The sequence below is a fragment of the Syngnathus leptorhynchus genome, chromosome 17 (assembly GCF_054491065.1).
Source record: "Syngnathus leptorhynchus isolate UIUO chromosome 17, UIUO_Slep, whole genome shotgun sequence".
Classification (NCBI taxonomy): Eukaryota; Metazoa; Chordata; class Actinopteri; order Syngnathiformes; family Syngnathidae; genus Syngnathus; species Syngnathus leptorhynchus.
The window spans coordinates 8,427,598-8,442,096 of record NC_141211.1 but is presented as its reverse complement, the minus strand read 5'-3'; the positions used below and the strand labels follow the sequence as shown (position 1 = coordinate 8,442,096).

General features: G+C 41.2%; 1 protein-coding gene across 2 annotated transcripts in view; it reads left to right on the top strand.

Annotated features, from left to right (window-relative positions):
- Positions 1-3,243: 3,243 nt before the first annotated feature.
- LOC147043617 (seizure protein 6 homolog) overlaps positions 3,244-14,499 on the top strand; it is a 53,865-nt gene continuing 42,609 nt past the window's right edge. Inside the window, exon 1 of one of the 2 annotated variants that reach the window (XM_085936447.1) lies at positions 3,244-3,564. Coding sequence is in view for 1 of the 2 variants with exons in the window: in XM_085936443.1 (XP_085792569.1) it covers positions 6,181-6,268 (88 nt within the window). In the remaining variant the exon portion in view is untranslated. Of the gene's footprint in view, positions 3,565-6,180; positions 6,269-14,499 lie in introns of those variants that run through there. The other variant, XM_085936443.1, reaches the window with a different exon arrangement.

Genomic DNA, 14,499 nt, shown 5'->3' with positions numbered 1-14,499 from the left:
CACACACACACTTCTTTTTATGTGCCATGTAATCAACTAACGGCCAGCCCAGATTTGAACTTGCCAGCTGGGAGAGGCTCCAGCTCCCCGTGATGCTGAACAGGATAGACAATATAGAAAACAGATGGATGGACAGAACAGTGCATGGTGCAAAGTAAGAAGTAGCAGGAATATGAATGAAATATGATGAAAGAATATTCAGTAAAATCACGTCCCATAATACATTTGTTGGATATGCGATGGATGACTGATTTGTGGAGCGTGCTTGGACCAAGCACTCTGTCTATTCACGAAGCTGCAAATCCTTCAATCTAAAAGCCATTACTGCATCCAAATTCTCCTCAAGCTTCCAATACCGTTCTCGGACAGATTTGGAAATCATACCTTCTGCGACTGCACAACCAGACTTGGTGGCCATTCTATCCCAATACATCTTCTTGACACACTCACTCTTTCAGACAATCAATTCAACTAAACTCAATTTAATCAACACAACTTCTCTTCCCCTACAGGAACTGAAAATAAATTATCTGAACTTTTTTTTTTTTTTTTTTCAATTCAAACTGAGTATCTCAGTCTTCCATTTTTAGTTCTGTTTGGACTGAAATCAAACGTTTGGTGAATTATTTTTGTGATATTTTTGTGACATTTTACATACAGCATTCTGAATCAAACCTCCAAAGTGTGTTCATGTGTGCCTTTTAGAGGTGTGACCAAATGAGCGACACTATCCACCTCATAAGAACACATTGGATGTATCGGACGTGTAGCAAAATGGCTTCTTGCACAATCACGCCACCTTCTTTTAACTTCTCATTAGGAGGTCGGGTGACATAAATCGACAACCTGTGACCGAGCAGAGCACTGCGCACTGTATAGATGACACCTGGCGGGGGAGGATAAAGAAAGTGGGGAGCTTTGTGTGACTTGTCACTTGTCAGGCATTGCTTCCGCTAGCCTTGAGAGGGCCGGGCTGTTGCCTGAGAGTGCTTTATCATCATGATAAATGCAGCCTTGGAGCAGTGCACAGCATCAGCATGCTCAGAGGCACGGACACGCTCTGACTAATGAAAAGAGAAGGTCAAGGAGAGGGAGGGGTGCGCTGTGGGCTACTGAGAGTGAACGGCGGTGTGTATGTTCAAGTGTGGTACAACATGTCAAAGCCTCTGTCAAAACGTTTATGCGCGTTAATGTGTGCCCATGCTTTGTGGAAATCCCCCGATCACAACTTCCTTACTTTTGGCCAATGGTAAAAACAGACATAAGCCTCAAGATGATCTCCTCAGTGGCCGAATAGTAATAAAGCAACAAAGAATTCCTGGTGGCACCACACTTCTAATTACAATTGACAAGAAGGGTGACAACAATGTTCCCGTACTAATATTACTGTTGGCATATTCCTTCTATCGTGAATGTTATTACAGCAGGTGTTGAACATGTCCTGCACAGTGTTAATTTCAGAGTCATCAAAGTGACAGCGTGGCGCATTGGAATCCTTTTGGGCTCATTATCATAGACTGCTGAATCTATTGGCAAAACTCTGCACGAGTGGGACCGGTGCTGCTCCCGAGGCGTCAGATTGGCGTAATGATGGGGAAGGGGGGGGGGGGGGGGGCGCAGTCTGTCTTGTTGTCAAGAGTTACAAAAGCAGATGTGAAGGTTTTGAGGTCAAAGGTCAAGTAAAGCCTCATACACAATTGCTTTGCTCCCTCCGAAAACGGATGCGGAGAAGAAGCTGTCTTGTGTGCAGCGAACCTGCTCAGAGGTTGTTATGCCCCCCCTCCTCTTTACTCCACATGCTAATAAGGAACTGCAATTAACAGAAGGAAGAAATCCAACACGTACTTACAAACTGCTCTGATATATTGATAAAGCCTGATAGAAACAAGGCATTTGACTTGAAGGTGGAAATGGGGTTATTCCAGTAATGGCCAGCATGAGGCAGATAAGAAATAAAAACACCACTTAATTAAAGAATGATTTTTGATTCTCATCAGTAAACATGGAACCTCCCCCCCCCACCCAGTCAAAGAATACCATATTGCCAATTTGCACATTTGCACAAACAATATTTATGAGGCCTTTGTACGCATGAGTGATGAGGGGCAGCATCTCCTGAGCAAAGATGCAACAAAATAACAGATTCAGGCTATTCTTGCAGCCTTTCTTTTGGCACATTGATATTCTATATTTTGTGCTTTTGTAACACGTTGACTGCCCACTCTAATTACTTATTCACTCTCCATTAGCTTCTTTGCTTTTTAGACATTTGTACTGACTCGCATGCATTTAATCAAAATGCATTCATCAGAGGAAAAAGAAAGGAAATAAAAACACATGCATAGCTAACAACACAATATATTACATCCAATTATTAGTTTGGTTTCCTTCCTTATTGTTCTATTGTCTCATTTTCCAATATCGTCTATTAAATATGTAAAAGCCTGGAGGATTTTCTGGTTCCGGAGAAGGAAAAAAATCAGCAGCCGGCAGAATGAGTCAACTCTGACCTTATTTTATTTATGTTCTTCTATGAGACTGCCTCTCTTCAACCAAAATACGGTTTATATAAATAAAACACTGACACTGTATATGAATCCCACCTGAAAAAAAAAAAAGTCTAGATGCACCACTATAGACATTGAGAAAAAGAATAAAACCAGGCAAACAATTTTTTCTGATCTATTTCGGTACAACATTTCAGTACACTTTGTACTCTGAGATGACACGTCATTCAGAGTTAAATCAAAACAAGTGCTCTGCCGTTGCCTTTGTTTACTTTGAAACAAAGAAATTGACATTCACTCCCGTTAAAATTGTTTTGTTGTCGTTGGTTTGTTGTCTGTGGCTCAGTAGTATGGAAGCCCATTCCCATCAGTGAAAAAAAAATGTAAGAGGCCCGTCGTCTCCGCAAGTGTGACCACCATGCAGATGTAAATAAAAAAATAAAAAAAGAGTTACTGCTACACTGAGCGGAGGAAAACCAGGGGAAAAAAATAGTACTCGATAGCAGAGTTATGGCAGAATGGCAAACAAGAAAGCTTTCTTCATCTGGGGCTGAACCTAAATACTTGCCTACTCTGAATGCAGACAAGCAGGGCCGGTGGATTGCCGGCAGGTGTGCAGTCATGTAGATGTGGCTCGGAGACTCCGCCCACCAATTCACCTGGTTATGCAGAGAGAATGACCAGCAGTTTTGTTTGGGAAAAAAACTTGAATTTGCATATTCTCATGCACAATCAATTGTGTAGTGTTTAACACATCACAACTTGGTACTTCTTTTAGCAGTCATATCATCAGAAAAAATCCATTGCCAGATCATTGAAGTGCTCAAGTCTTAATATTGCCATGTGATGTGGTATGATTTGGGTTATTAGTGGTACATTTGCAAAGACTGTGCATTTTCTCATGCATATGCAGAAGATTTGACTTTCTGGCAAAATATAATCCGGATTTCCTCTCCTTGATTGGTTTCTACTCTCAGTATTGACATTAACTCATTCATTGCCAACCCAGTTCTGAATGGAACTTTGACATCTATAGCTGTCACTGGCAGTGAATAAGGTAAGCATTTCTTGCATGTGGTCTTGAGTTCTGTTTCTGTAAACAGCTTTGTTGTCTCTTAGCTGCCAGCCAATGTATTCATGTGGTATTTGCAAGTAGTAGCATTCTTAGAACCACCATTATCAAACAAACAACCTGTCACGGTTGCCTCTTGTGCAAGGCAGATGTCGTCTAATGGAGGTGTTACAGCAGCGTGGCGGTGATTTTAGGACAATCATTTTGATTGCCGGCTAAAAGAGGTCACAACGTCATACTCTGACTGTAATGCGGTCTGATTAGCCCTGCATTCATTTGTGAGTCTTGTGACTGGGATATTGAGGAACATTACTACAGGCTGTAATTTGAAGCTCCGTGTGGGACGGGACCCCATTGATCGCATTTGGCAAGCCATCGCTTGGAGCCAGTAGTCCAGCTGAATATCGCAGTCACCGCTCTGAGTCAGTAGTCAGTGTATTTGTTAGTTGAGCATGTAATAATCCGTCAGTCCTTCGCTACTTAATCAGCATCATAAGATGTTTTTACATTATCCTGCCATATGAAATTACCTTAATGCTTGTAAAGGCTCACTGCTGCAGTGTGCCTCATTACCTTGGGACATTGGTCATTTCATTTCAAGGGGCTGATTTTCATTAACTGCTCGCCCCCACACCATTAACAGAATGGAAGCTTGGCTGCAAGCATCTGGCTGCCAGCTAGACCTTAAAGCTGCTTCAAGGCATCAATGTGTTACAACCGAGGCGAAGTTACGATATTCTTTCGGAGAACAAAATAACGAGAAACAAAAAAAATAGTGATAGAAAGTTGAAAAGAACGGTCATGCAATGATGGTGTATTTGGGTAAAACTGAAAGAGCAGAGGTGCAGTCATCTAGCGTGAAATGTATCCATCAGTCTGGCTTGATGGTAAAAAAAAAAAAAAAAAAAAACCAAGCGAGCAGGTGTGCTTTTTATTCATCTACTTGATACATGATTTGTTCTAAAGAGTGGTCTATTTTTAAAATAGCATCTGCTTGCAGATGCTATTTTGGTATCTTCAATAAGTTCTCTCTGGTGCCTTTATTCCCATCCATGTTTTCCTCTCTGGTCTTGTCTCCTAATTTGCTTTTATTTTGGTTTTTAGAATGCATATCATGAGTGCACAATGTGCTGTCCAAGTGACAAAACACAGAATATGTTTGAAAGGCAGCACCTCTTGAATGATTTATTTCTCCTGTTACAGTTGACCACCCAATAAAAACTGGAGCTAAGTGATGAATGCATTCGGGTTATTTTATGATATGCCGCAAGCTGATGAGTCTTTCACAAATAGCCCTTGACAAATGATATCACACCGTTAGTAATATCGATTTTTCAGGGAAATCGATTGTGTCACTCGCCAGGGCTTGACTGGGAGGTCATAAGTCAAGAAGACTCAATGTACGGCAGTCATAGCCATTTCCATGAGATTCAAAACGTCCATTGGTCACAAAAAACCATTAAGACCATCAAGCTGCTATTTAAAAATCTGGTGTAGATGGGTGATGACAACAAGGTCAGATGTAAAACAGCAACGGAAGGAGTGGCCAAAGTTAGTCCTTGTGTGACTTATTCAACCCTTTGTTATTCCACAATCATTTCTTTTTTCTGTGCATTGAAATGGAATGTATCGATAGTTTCTCCCGTAGTTTTGACACTTTTGTTGTAAACTTGCGTTAATGACTGTACTGCTCTCTGCTCCCTTAATTGGCCCCCCCGGAGACAAATAAAGTTTTCTCAATCAGAGTATAGACAGTCATCTCTCTCTCTCTCTCTCTCTCTCTCTCTCTCTCTCTCTCTCTCTCTCTCTGTATACATGTCCTACCCTCATACAAACATAATTTAATTACACTCAAGGTAACATATCCAAAATTGGTCTGTTTGGTTTTCCATCTTAACTGGAAAATATTGTGTTTCCAAGTACCTGCACTTTATGAGTCACCTATGTGAAAAAATGCTTTAAAAAATAGCTGAAAAAAATGACAATTGCCCATCAGTGTCTAGTTGCCAGCCTTGCTAAAACCTAAATGCAATTGAACCCTGATATCCTCCCAATGTTTCTTTTTTGCTATTTACAATTGTACTGACAAGATGACACTTGTGAGAAGGGCCATTAAAACAGAAAAGCTTGCTCGATTGTAAGTAGCCACGCGTTCCTAGTGGTGTGTCCGGCGATACAAAGGCACGGCGAAGCCCCCCACCGCCACCAAAAAAAAAAACCTCCACAGAGGTTGTACCGTCTTCTGACGCTAGGAGTAGGAGCTGTCCTTGGTGCTGCCGACTCGCTCTGCTGTCTTCGTCCAATGTGCCGCCAGCTCTCGCAGCCACAATCCGCTTAGTGAGCGTCCGAATTAAACCAGGACCTCCGCGTTTCACTTGATTATTATCGCCCGTCGTCTCACGGCCAAATCAACCAAGTGAAGCGGCCAAAAAGCGTCAGGGATTCAACTTTGCATTTTTTTTACGGACCTTCAAATCTCACGGGTTGCTTTCCCCGCGTTGCTCTCTCCTGTTTTTTTTTTTTTTTTTTTCCCCCCCGCTACTCCGCTCCTCCGACACAAGGACGTTATTTTGCAGCCGCGCGCCCTCGATTTAAGAAGAGATGAATTGTACAAGACGAGCTGGCACGTTGACGACCATGCTGGCGGTGTGGCTTCTCGCAGCTGCGGTGACCACGAGCCGCGGACGAGGTACGAACTTGCGTGCACTTTGTTTCGGATGTTGTCCGTGAGTCTAACAAAACAACGGCGCTGTCCACGGTGTTGATGTCTATAACGAAGCAAGCCGGGCTATCTTTAATGTGTATTTATTTTTTTGATGTTACAATAACACGTGAAAAAACAAACATTGGGCATTTTGTTTAAAAAAAAAAATATATAGACCAAGCTGAGCAAATGAAACCAGATTTTGATATAAGGAAGCTAAACTTGTGTTTTAAAAAGTCATCTGCTGACTTGTTCTTGAATGTCTCGTCATAAATATATACTAAATATAAACAACTATACAAAAGTGTCAACTAAATGAAACCGAATTACAGAGAAGAAAGCTAAACCTGCATTTTAAATTCATCCATTGACGTGTTCCCCAAACTTAATGGCTCATCAAGAATGGATATTGATTCATCATCTGTACAGACTAAAGTCATGGTGCTAAACAGAATAGAACAATATAATCCAACATACAAATCTATTTAAACATTTTTCAGCACTTTGCCTTTACACACATATAATAAATGTGGATCACTGTCACTCAAATACTGATTGCTAAAGGATGATAAACTCCCAAAGTGAACAGAAAAAAAAAATCCACCGACTCCATTGCAAGCAAAATTTTACAAATATTCTATTAAATATTACTACAAATTGATCTTTATACAGCCAGGGGGTGAAACGCTCAGTTGCTTCCTGTCCATCAAAACACGCCAAGACTCTTTAATAAAGCAAAACACTCCAAGAAACTCATTTTAATTGGCCACAAATCAATCAAACGGGCTATTGTGGTCAACCTTGCATTGTCGATCAATTTGACAAAAGGGGGTGTTTGTGAGTTGAATGGAGTACAGAAAAAAATAGAAGCCAGGGTGCCTACTTATTTGGCCGCTGAGGTCTGTGTGACAGACGGTGTTCGGTAATAAGACGTTAATCCTCAGGAATTGCTGAAGATTATTGACCAAGCTGTTTGACACAGTTGAGTGCTTGTGGGAAGCGGCGATTGATTCACGCACGGTGGCCTCGTCCTAATTATTTTTCTATTGTGCATCTGCCCTCGTCTTCATCCTTACAACCAGCACTCTTTTAGAATGACGTCCTTCTCAATTTGAAATCTATGCAACACGAGTGCCGTCATTTCGTCAGAAAATCACGACATATTTAAAAGCGAAGCAGTTCGCTATCTTCCCCTTAAAATGGTGGTGTATTAATTAGAAAAACCTCTCCAGTTCAAAAGCAGATCTCTGTGAATGGATGCCATTCTTTGAGTGTTGCTTTGTGAAACCCTATTTAAGTGCAGCCTTTCCTGCCTCATGCTCAAAATGAGAAAATAGGTCTAAAACTAAACAATATAAGAGCAGCGAAAAGGAATTCATATTGCGTTGGCCCAATCTCAGCCCATCTAAAATGAGGTGCAATTGGAGTGCAGCGCCTGCCACAATATATGACAGTATCAACAAAACAAAACCCCCACTGATTGAATATCAGGTGGAGGAAATGTGCTCTATTCCGCGACTAGACTTTCTACCCAAGTGCAAATGCAATCGCTTGTATTATTACCCTTAACAGACATTTTCTGAAATGTTTGATTGAGTAAATGCGAATGCAGAACCCGCGATGGTCGTTGAGGTAGATGGAGGAATAATTGAGTGTTTTCAGCCCCTGGAACACACCTGCGCCGTGTGTTCAGCACTCAAACCTCCAGGGACAAGGAAAATGCAGGAGGCAAAAAGAAAATTGTACATGTTCCATTAGTGAATTTGCCGCTTAGTCGGCAAAGCTCGCTCATAGTTTTTCAATTTTTAATCACCAAGGTTTTTCATATTTCACAAAGGTAAAATAATGTGCATGCTTGGGTTTGCTTCGCATGTATGCAAGTTAACTCAGTTTGCTACCTGTTTATTTACGTGTTTGGTCTTAAGATTTTATTAACTTTGTTGGCAGAGTAGCCATAGAGGAGGAGGTACTTGCATGAAACCCTTGCAATTGCACCAAACTTGTGGATCAAAATAAAATAAAATAAAATAGAAAATCGAGGACGAAATCAGCTCTGTTGACAAACCACTCACAGCAACTACTACTGCTACTACAGGAGGGCTCTTTATTAACCCACCCACTTAATGAACTCAGGTCTCTTCACTTAACACTGTTCATGTAGGCCATCAATCAACAGTTTCTGTCATACCAAGAAATAACAAATAAATCAAAAACTAGAAACAATATATAATTGAGAGCATAAAGCAACAAACTTGTAACGATGTACACAGCTAATCAACAATGCTTTCATAGCACCTCTTGTTAATTAGTTTGCTTTGCTTCAGCTTGTTTTTATTCAAAGTCGTGGCATCACATTTTTATTGTCGTTGCAGAAAGAAGAGGATAGTCATCTAAAATATTTGCCTTGATAACTTAATGAGCTTGATAAGCGAGACACTCTGTGACATCATGACATGCAGAATATGTGAATAATTAGTTATATATACATATATACATACATACATATTTACACACACACACACACACACACACACACACACACACACACACACACACACACACACACACACACACACGCATGAATAATAAATTATAAACTTGCTCTAAAAATGAAACTAACTGAATAAAACAAGTCAAAATACAATAAAAAGTTCTCAGGAACCTGGCGTAAATTCCAGAAACAATAACAAATATATTCCTTTAAAAATTCCAAGAAAGAATTATTGTCGTATTGGAAAGAAGCTGCATATTCATATCATCAGGTCTATTAAAATCTTAATAGACATTTGAATTTTCATCAGCCCTGCAAAGCCACTTTTAGAGTTTTATAAAGTTTAACGGCATTCAGACGAGCCTATTATCTTTATGCCGACACATTATGGCTTCCAGTTAACAATGGTCAGCGGTGTGCTGGGAGTCAGAGAGTCAGGCATGTTTTATCTATCCTAAAGCTCATTAAATGAGTTATGAGCAGTTGACGGTGCTCTCCGTGACATCCCACTCAAGGTATAAAAAATGTCTCCAAGATGGAGGCTTGTAATTCACATGCTAATAATAACGTCTGCCTCCGTTGTTTAAGGGCAGGATCCATTTCCTCATACCGGATGAGGCATTAGTAGATTGACAAAGGTTATTCATTACTTGGCCATGTTCTAGTCGCAAAAAAAAAAAGGTTTTCTCCAGGGCTCCTCCCACACGCTAATTTACTTTTCAATCACTGTGCTAAATACAAATGAACGGTGGCCAATGTGCATTTGTTCACTGACAAATTGATCGCACTAGCTGATTGACTTTATTGTTTAACTCTGAGTAGAAATGTTAAGATGTCGTGGCTGGTCCAGGAATATTCTACAACAAAAAGAGGTCATCTGGAGTCGGAATGGCAAATTTTAAATTCCCTTTACCACAAGCTGGCAAATCATACAATGGTTGTGAATTTGTTATTTTGAAGGTCAAATTCCCACTGAATATTCCTTTTATGGTATTTTACGTCTATCAACGGGCTTTGTGACTAACTGAATGTGTTATTTGCAACATTTCAAGTTCCGCATTTTGGAGCGTTTTAGGGGTTGAATAGAAAATGATTCTTGCCGTTTCTTCAAGCGGCGTCGCCCGTAATTTGAGGGGAGGTAACAGAAATCACGCAACACCTGTTTGTTGGATTGCTGGTGATTAAGTTCATCAAGGGCTATTCAGCATCTGTGTGCTGTCATAATTAGTTTAATTTGACCAAGCCCTGTCACTTCTAAATGAGAGTCATTACGCCAGGAAGCCCTGCAAGGCTGCAGCGAAGGCCTTCCTCGGCCCCTTTCTGTGCTAGTCTCCGTCTCTTTCACCGCCTCCTTGGTGGAGCTCACAGCTTGGCTGAATGCGACTCATTTTCATCTCTTCATGTGCAAATGCCTCTCTCGCTCCACCAGAATGTTGCATGCATCCTAATTTGAGTCTTCGCCGCATGGAGTGTGAAGGTTTATTTGTCAAATGGCAAAAAATATTTTGGCGGGGATGCTTTTGGATTCTCACGGTGGAAAATGTATCTCACGGTTAAATGAACCTCAGTGATCTCGCCGCTCAATGGTAAGGGAGGGTGGCGCATAGATCAAGCTTGGAGAACAATTTGGAATGAAAATTTAGCACCAGACTTCTGAATCCGAATGATTGCTGGAGAACCCGAACGTTGGTTCCTGCCGGGTCCTCTGGATTTTTGATTCTCAATGCTCAACTCGAAAGGCCATTTATTTTGATAGATGTTCTTTTTTTTGGCAACCAACTCTGGAGTGTATTCCATTTATATATCTCGATTCTAATGGCGATAATGATGGCTTGCCGCTGGTGTAGAACCCATTGTAGAGAGAAGAAACGGGTTTTTCCCCCAAAAGCATTTCTCTCCTGTTTGTATAATCAGTCTCACAGATTGGATGGGCCTAAAATGGGTTCCAGATAATTACGCGAGAGGTTTCTGCAAGAGCCAATCGTTTGACTCACTGCAATCATCTCCTGAGTCACCGCAAAACACAAGAGTGAAAAAAAATGAAACTGGCAACTCTGTGGTTCGTCAAAGCGTTCTGGGTTTAAATCTCAACTCGGGTCCACCCGTGCCGGGGTTTGCGAATTCTCCTCACGCTTGTGAGTTTTATCAAGATGCTCGGACTTCTTTCCACATTGACCAAAAATGCATCTTGGGTCAAATGTTTCAAAGTCTCTAAATCTTTCATAAATGTGATTGTGAGTGTGAATCACTGTTAGTCTATATGTGCCCTAATCTATTGGCGATTGGGTATTCTCCGAAACTGCTTGGCCACACCGGGAGGATCCGTCCTGTTTCAAACCTTCCTATTTTGTGTACAAATAACAGGTGTAAATGAAGAGATCACTTTGTCAAGGCAGCACATCAACTTGCTTTCCACCTGCGTTGCCGTTGGCCCGGCACCCAATCGACGGCGCTGGGTGGCAAAAGAAAAAGGAGAACCCGGTCGCCGCTCCCTCAGGCCAAGGCAGCTTTCTGCACCTTTCACGCTCAGCCTGTCTGTGAACACACCTCTCTAATCTGGACTGGCGTGCTTTGTGGCTGGAATGGGGATGCCTCTCTGAAACGATTAGGCTTGGGGACAGCGCCTGCACTCATCCCCTCTTCTCTATGCCAGATTCCATCTAGAAAGCATTTCATCTGTGGCGGCGGGAAGGCGCATGTGGGGTGGCTCAGCGCTGTGTGGAAAGCAGCAGGTAATAGGCTGTGTAATGTGTTTGGGGGAGTAGTTTTAGTATTCACCGTTAGTCCTGACCTCTGGCGGGTGGTGCCGCCCCCGCAGTAATTTCCTCTGAAAAGATGTAATTGAATTCATCGGGATGAGTAAACATATTATAAGTAGTAGAGAAAGATAACAGTGTTGTGGATAGATCAAGGAAGGGAATTGTATCGCCATGAGTAATTGAAAATAGTTAAGACAAACAAGAGAAGAAAGTGTGTAGGGTCTCAAGAAACTTTTAATTTAAACACCCCCACCCTTTCTCCACTCCTTTCACAGCTGTTTAGATCAGATTTAGTGTGATGTATTACTTTGGTAAAACTACAAAGCATTTTACCACAGTCTGATACGATCTAAATACATACCATGAGTTGTTCCTTTTTAGGAAGGGATCTTTTCACAAAGAGGTATATTTTCAGTGCAAAAAAAATGAATGTGAGAGGTGTGGTGTCAGTTCGATTGAATGGATGTATTACTAAGTTTAGCATTGGCGTAAACTGAACCAGAAAGTGAACACAAACTGCTCTGAAGCAATTTATATTTCTCAACATTTGGGACCAGGAAGTAGCTAGTTCGAAATTCAATCACAAAAAGTGTACCGTATTTTTCGAACTAAAAGTCGCTCTGGAGTAGAAGTCGCACCAGCCATAAAATGCACAATAAAGTGAAAAAAAGACATACGTATATAAATCGCACCGGAGTATAAGTCGCACTTTTGGGGCAAATGTGTCAAAATCCAACACCAAGAACAGACATGAACCAGCAACAACAGCCTAAACTATACGGTATGGTAATGTGACATATACACAAACGAGGAGCTGAGAACAGGCCTGACGTAACATTCAGTTATTCAAATAACTATTACATAAATAATATGTTTATCAAACCATCTGTGTCACTCCAATTCATTAAATCCATCGATTGTCCTTTATGTAAACAATGCCGCGTATGCGCCGTGCCGCTGACGTCAGACTTGTCGTGAGTTGCATTTCTAATTATTACACGGACCCGTATAACGATATATAAAGTATATTTCAAATAACCATCATATAACAACAATATTATCAAACCATCTGTGTCACTCCAAATCATTAAATCCATCGATCAAATTCCTCGTCCGCACAGATCTAGTATATAACTATATTGTAGCGTTAACAAAGTACCAGGAAAGACGTGGGTTTGGTAAACGGCTCTTTATTTAACAAGAGTTCAACGAGCCAACAACTACTGAACTGTAACGATAAAAACATATACAAGTTGCTACACGAAATAAAATATATCAAATAACTATAACATAAATAACAGGTTTTTCAAACCTTGTGTCACTTCAAATCATGAAATCCTTCAAACGTGGGGCCCTTCGTCAGCTTCGTCATCCCGTGATCAAATCCTTTGTTCTTTATGTAAACAACCGCCGCGCCGCTGACATCACCTGCAGTTCAAATTACAGTAATCCACCTTGCGACATCGCGGTTTCACTACATCGCGGGTTTTTGAATTTTGAAAATTTGTGAAAAAAATTCACATAAAAGTCCTGAGTATAAATTGCCCCCCCCCCCCACCCAAACTATGAAAAAAATCTGCGATTTATAATCCGAAAAATACGGTATATTGAAGACAGCGTGTTACCAGAATGCCATTGTGAAGAACAGCACTGTAGGTATGCCATCAATCCATTTCAGTTCAATCTTCCAGCTGGTGTTTTGAGTCCAGACAAAACCCACGCAGTCATCAGGCTGCGATGTCTTTGAGTCTCACTTTGGTGAGATGTATTGAAATGAGGTCCCCCCCGGGAGCCTTTTGTATAATTTAGAGGTTCTCACATCGACCCCCGTCTCGAAACGTATCGAACATTACCACTCTGGGCAACTGCTGCGTGGTCGGGCGGTTGTCTGTCGGTCGCAAGCGAGACTGGTGCCTGTGCTAGTGATTGAAAGCTGGCTCATTGTCATGGTTTCCATCTGTCAGAGCAGCAAGATGCCTTTGAAGAAAAACTCATGGCTAAAGAATGGATTAGTGAGCAAGGGAACAGCTGCCACGCAGGTGGACCAAAGTGCTGACTGCAAAGCAGGATCTTTTTGTGCTTATGATGATACTGCTGACATTACATTTGTCATTTGTGGTGCATATAAAAACGACTAATTTGCTATGAAGCAATGTACCTCAATCACAGAGGTATGTTACGGAACGGTGACATTTTGTATATATTCCGTGAACCAAACTTTTCCAGTGAGATCATGACATTTATGTGGAATGCGATTGTGTTTCCGTACCTCCTCTTTTTTTTTTGCTTATAAAGTAAACACCGGCTGACATTTGAGGAAAGACGTGACAAATAACACAACACCGGCTGCATTGTGGATTGACCTCAGTCGTCACAATGCTAGTCGGGTTACACACATAGAATCGGAAATGGCCTCATCGCTGCTGGAGTGCTGTTTATAGAGATGGCATCAATTGGAATCACATCAAAGCTTCTGACAGCACGGCGTGGCAGCAGTTTCATATTTGGGGTTTCCGATAATTTACCTCATGACTCGACTTTTCGGTCGAATATCGCAGAGTAACAACATTACGGTGTTTTCCAGTGAAGTCCTAAGGATGTGTGGATACTTTTGGACACGTTTGCACTTTTCAACTTCACTTAACAGGCTGCCGACACACTTTCATATGACCAGAGATTTTGTTTCAAAGGCTTTGTGTGCGGGAATACATTTTCTGACCCCAGAGTGGGGAAGATATAAATGTGGTTAACAAAATGCTAAAATTCTGTCATAAAGTCCTTCAGTTCCCCCTTTTAAAAATGTGATCTCCTTCCATCTGGTGGAAAAAAAAGTAGACCCTCAGATTTTGAAGTTGAATATTTGCTAATTATTGTAGAACATTTCAGAACCCTGTTTGACTTATTTAACCCAGACATCAGTAACTAAACACAGCTCGGCAGCTTGCCAAGAGGAGCGTACGCAAAAT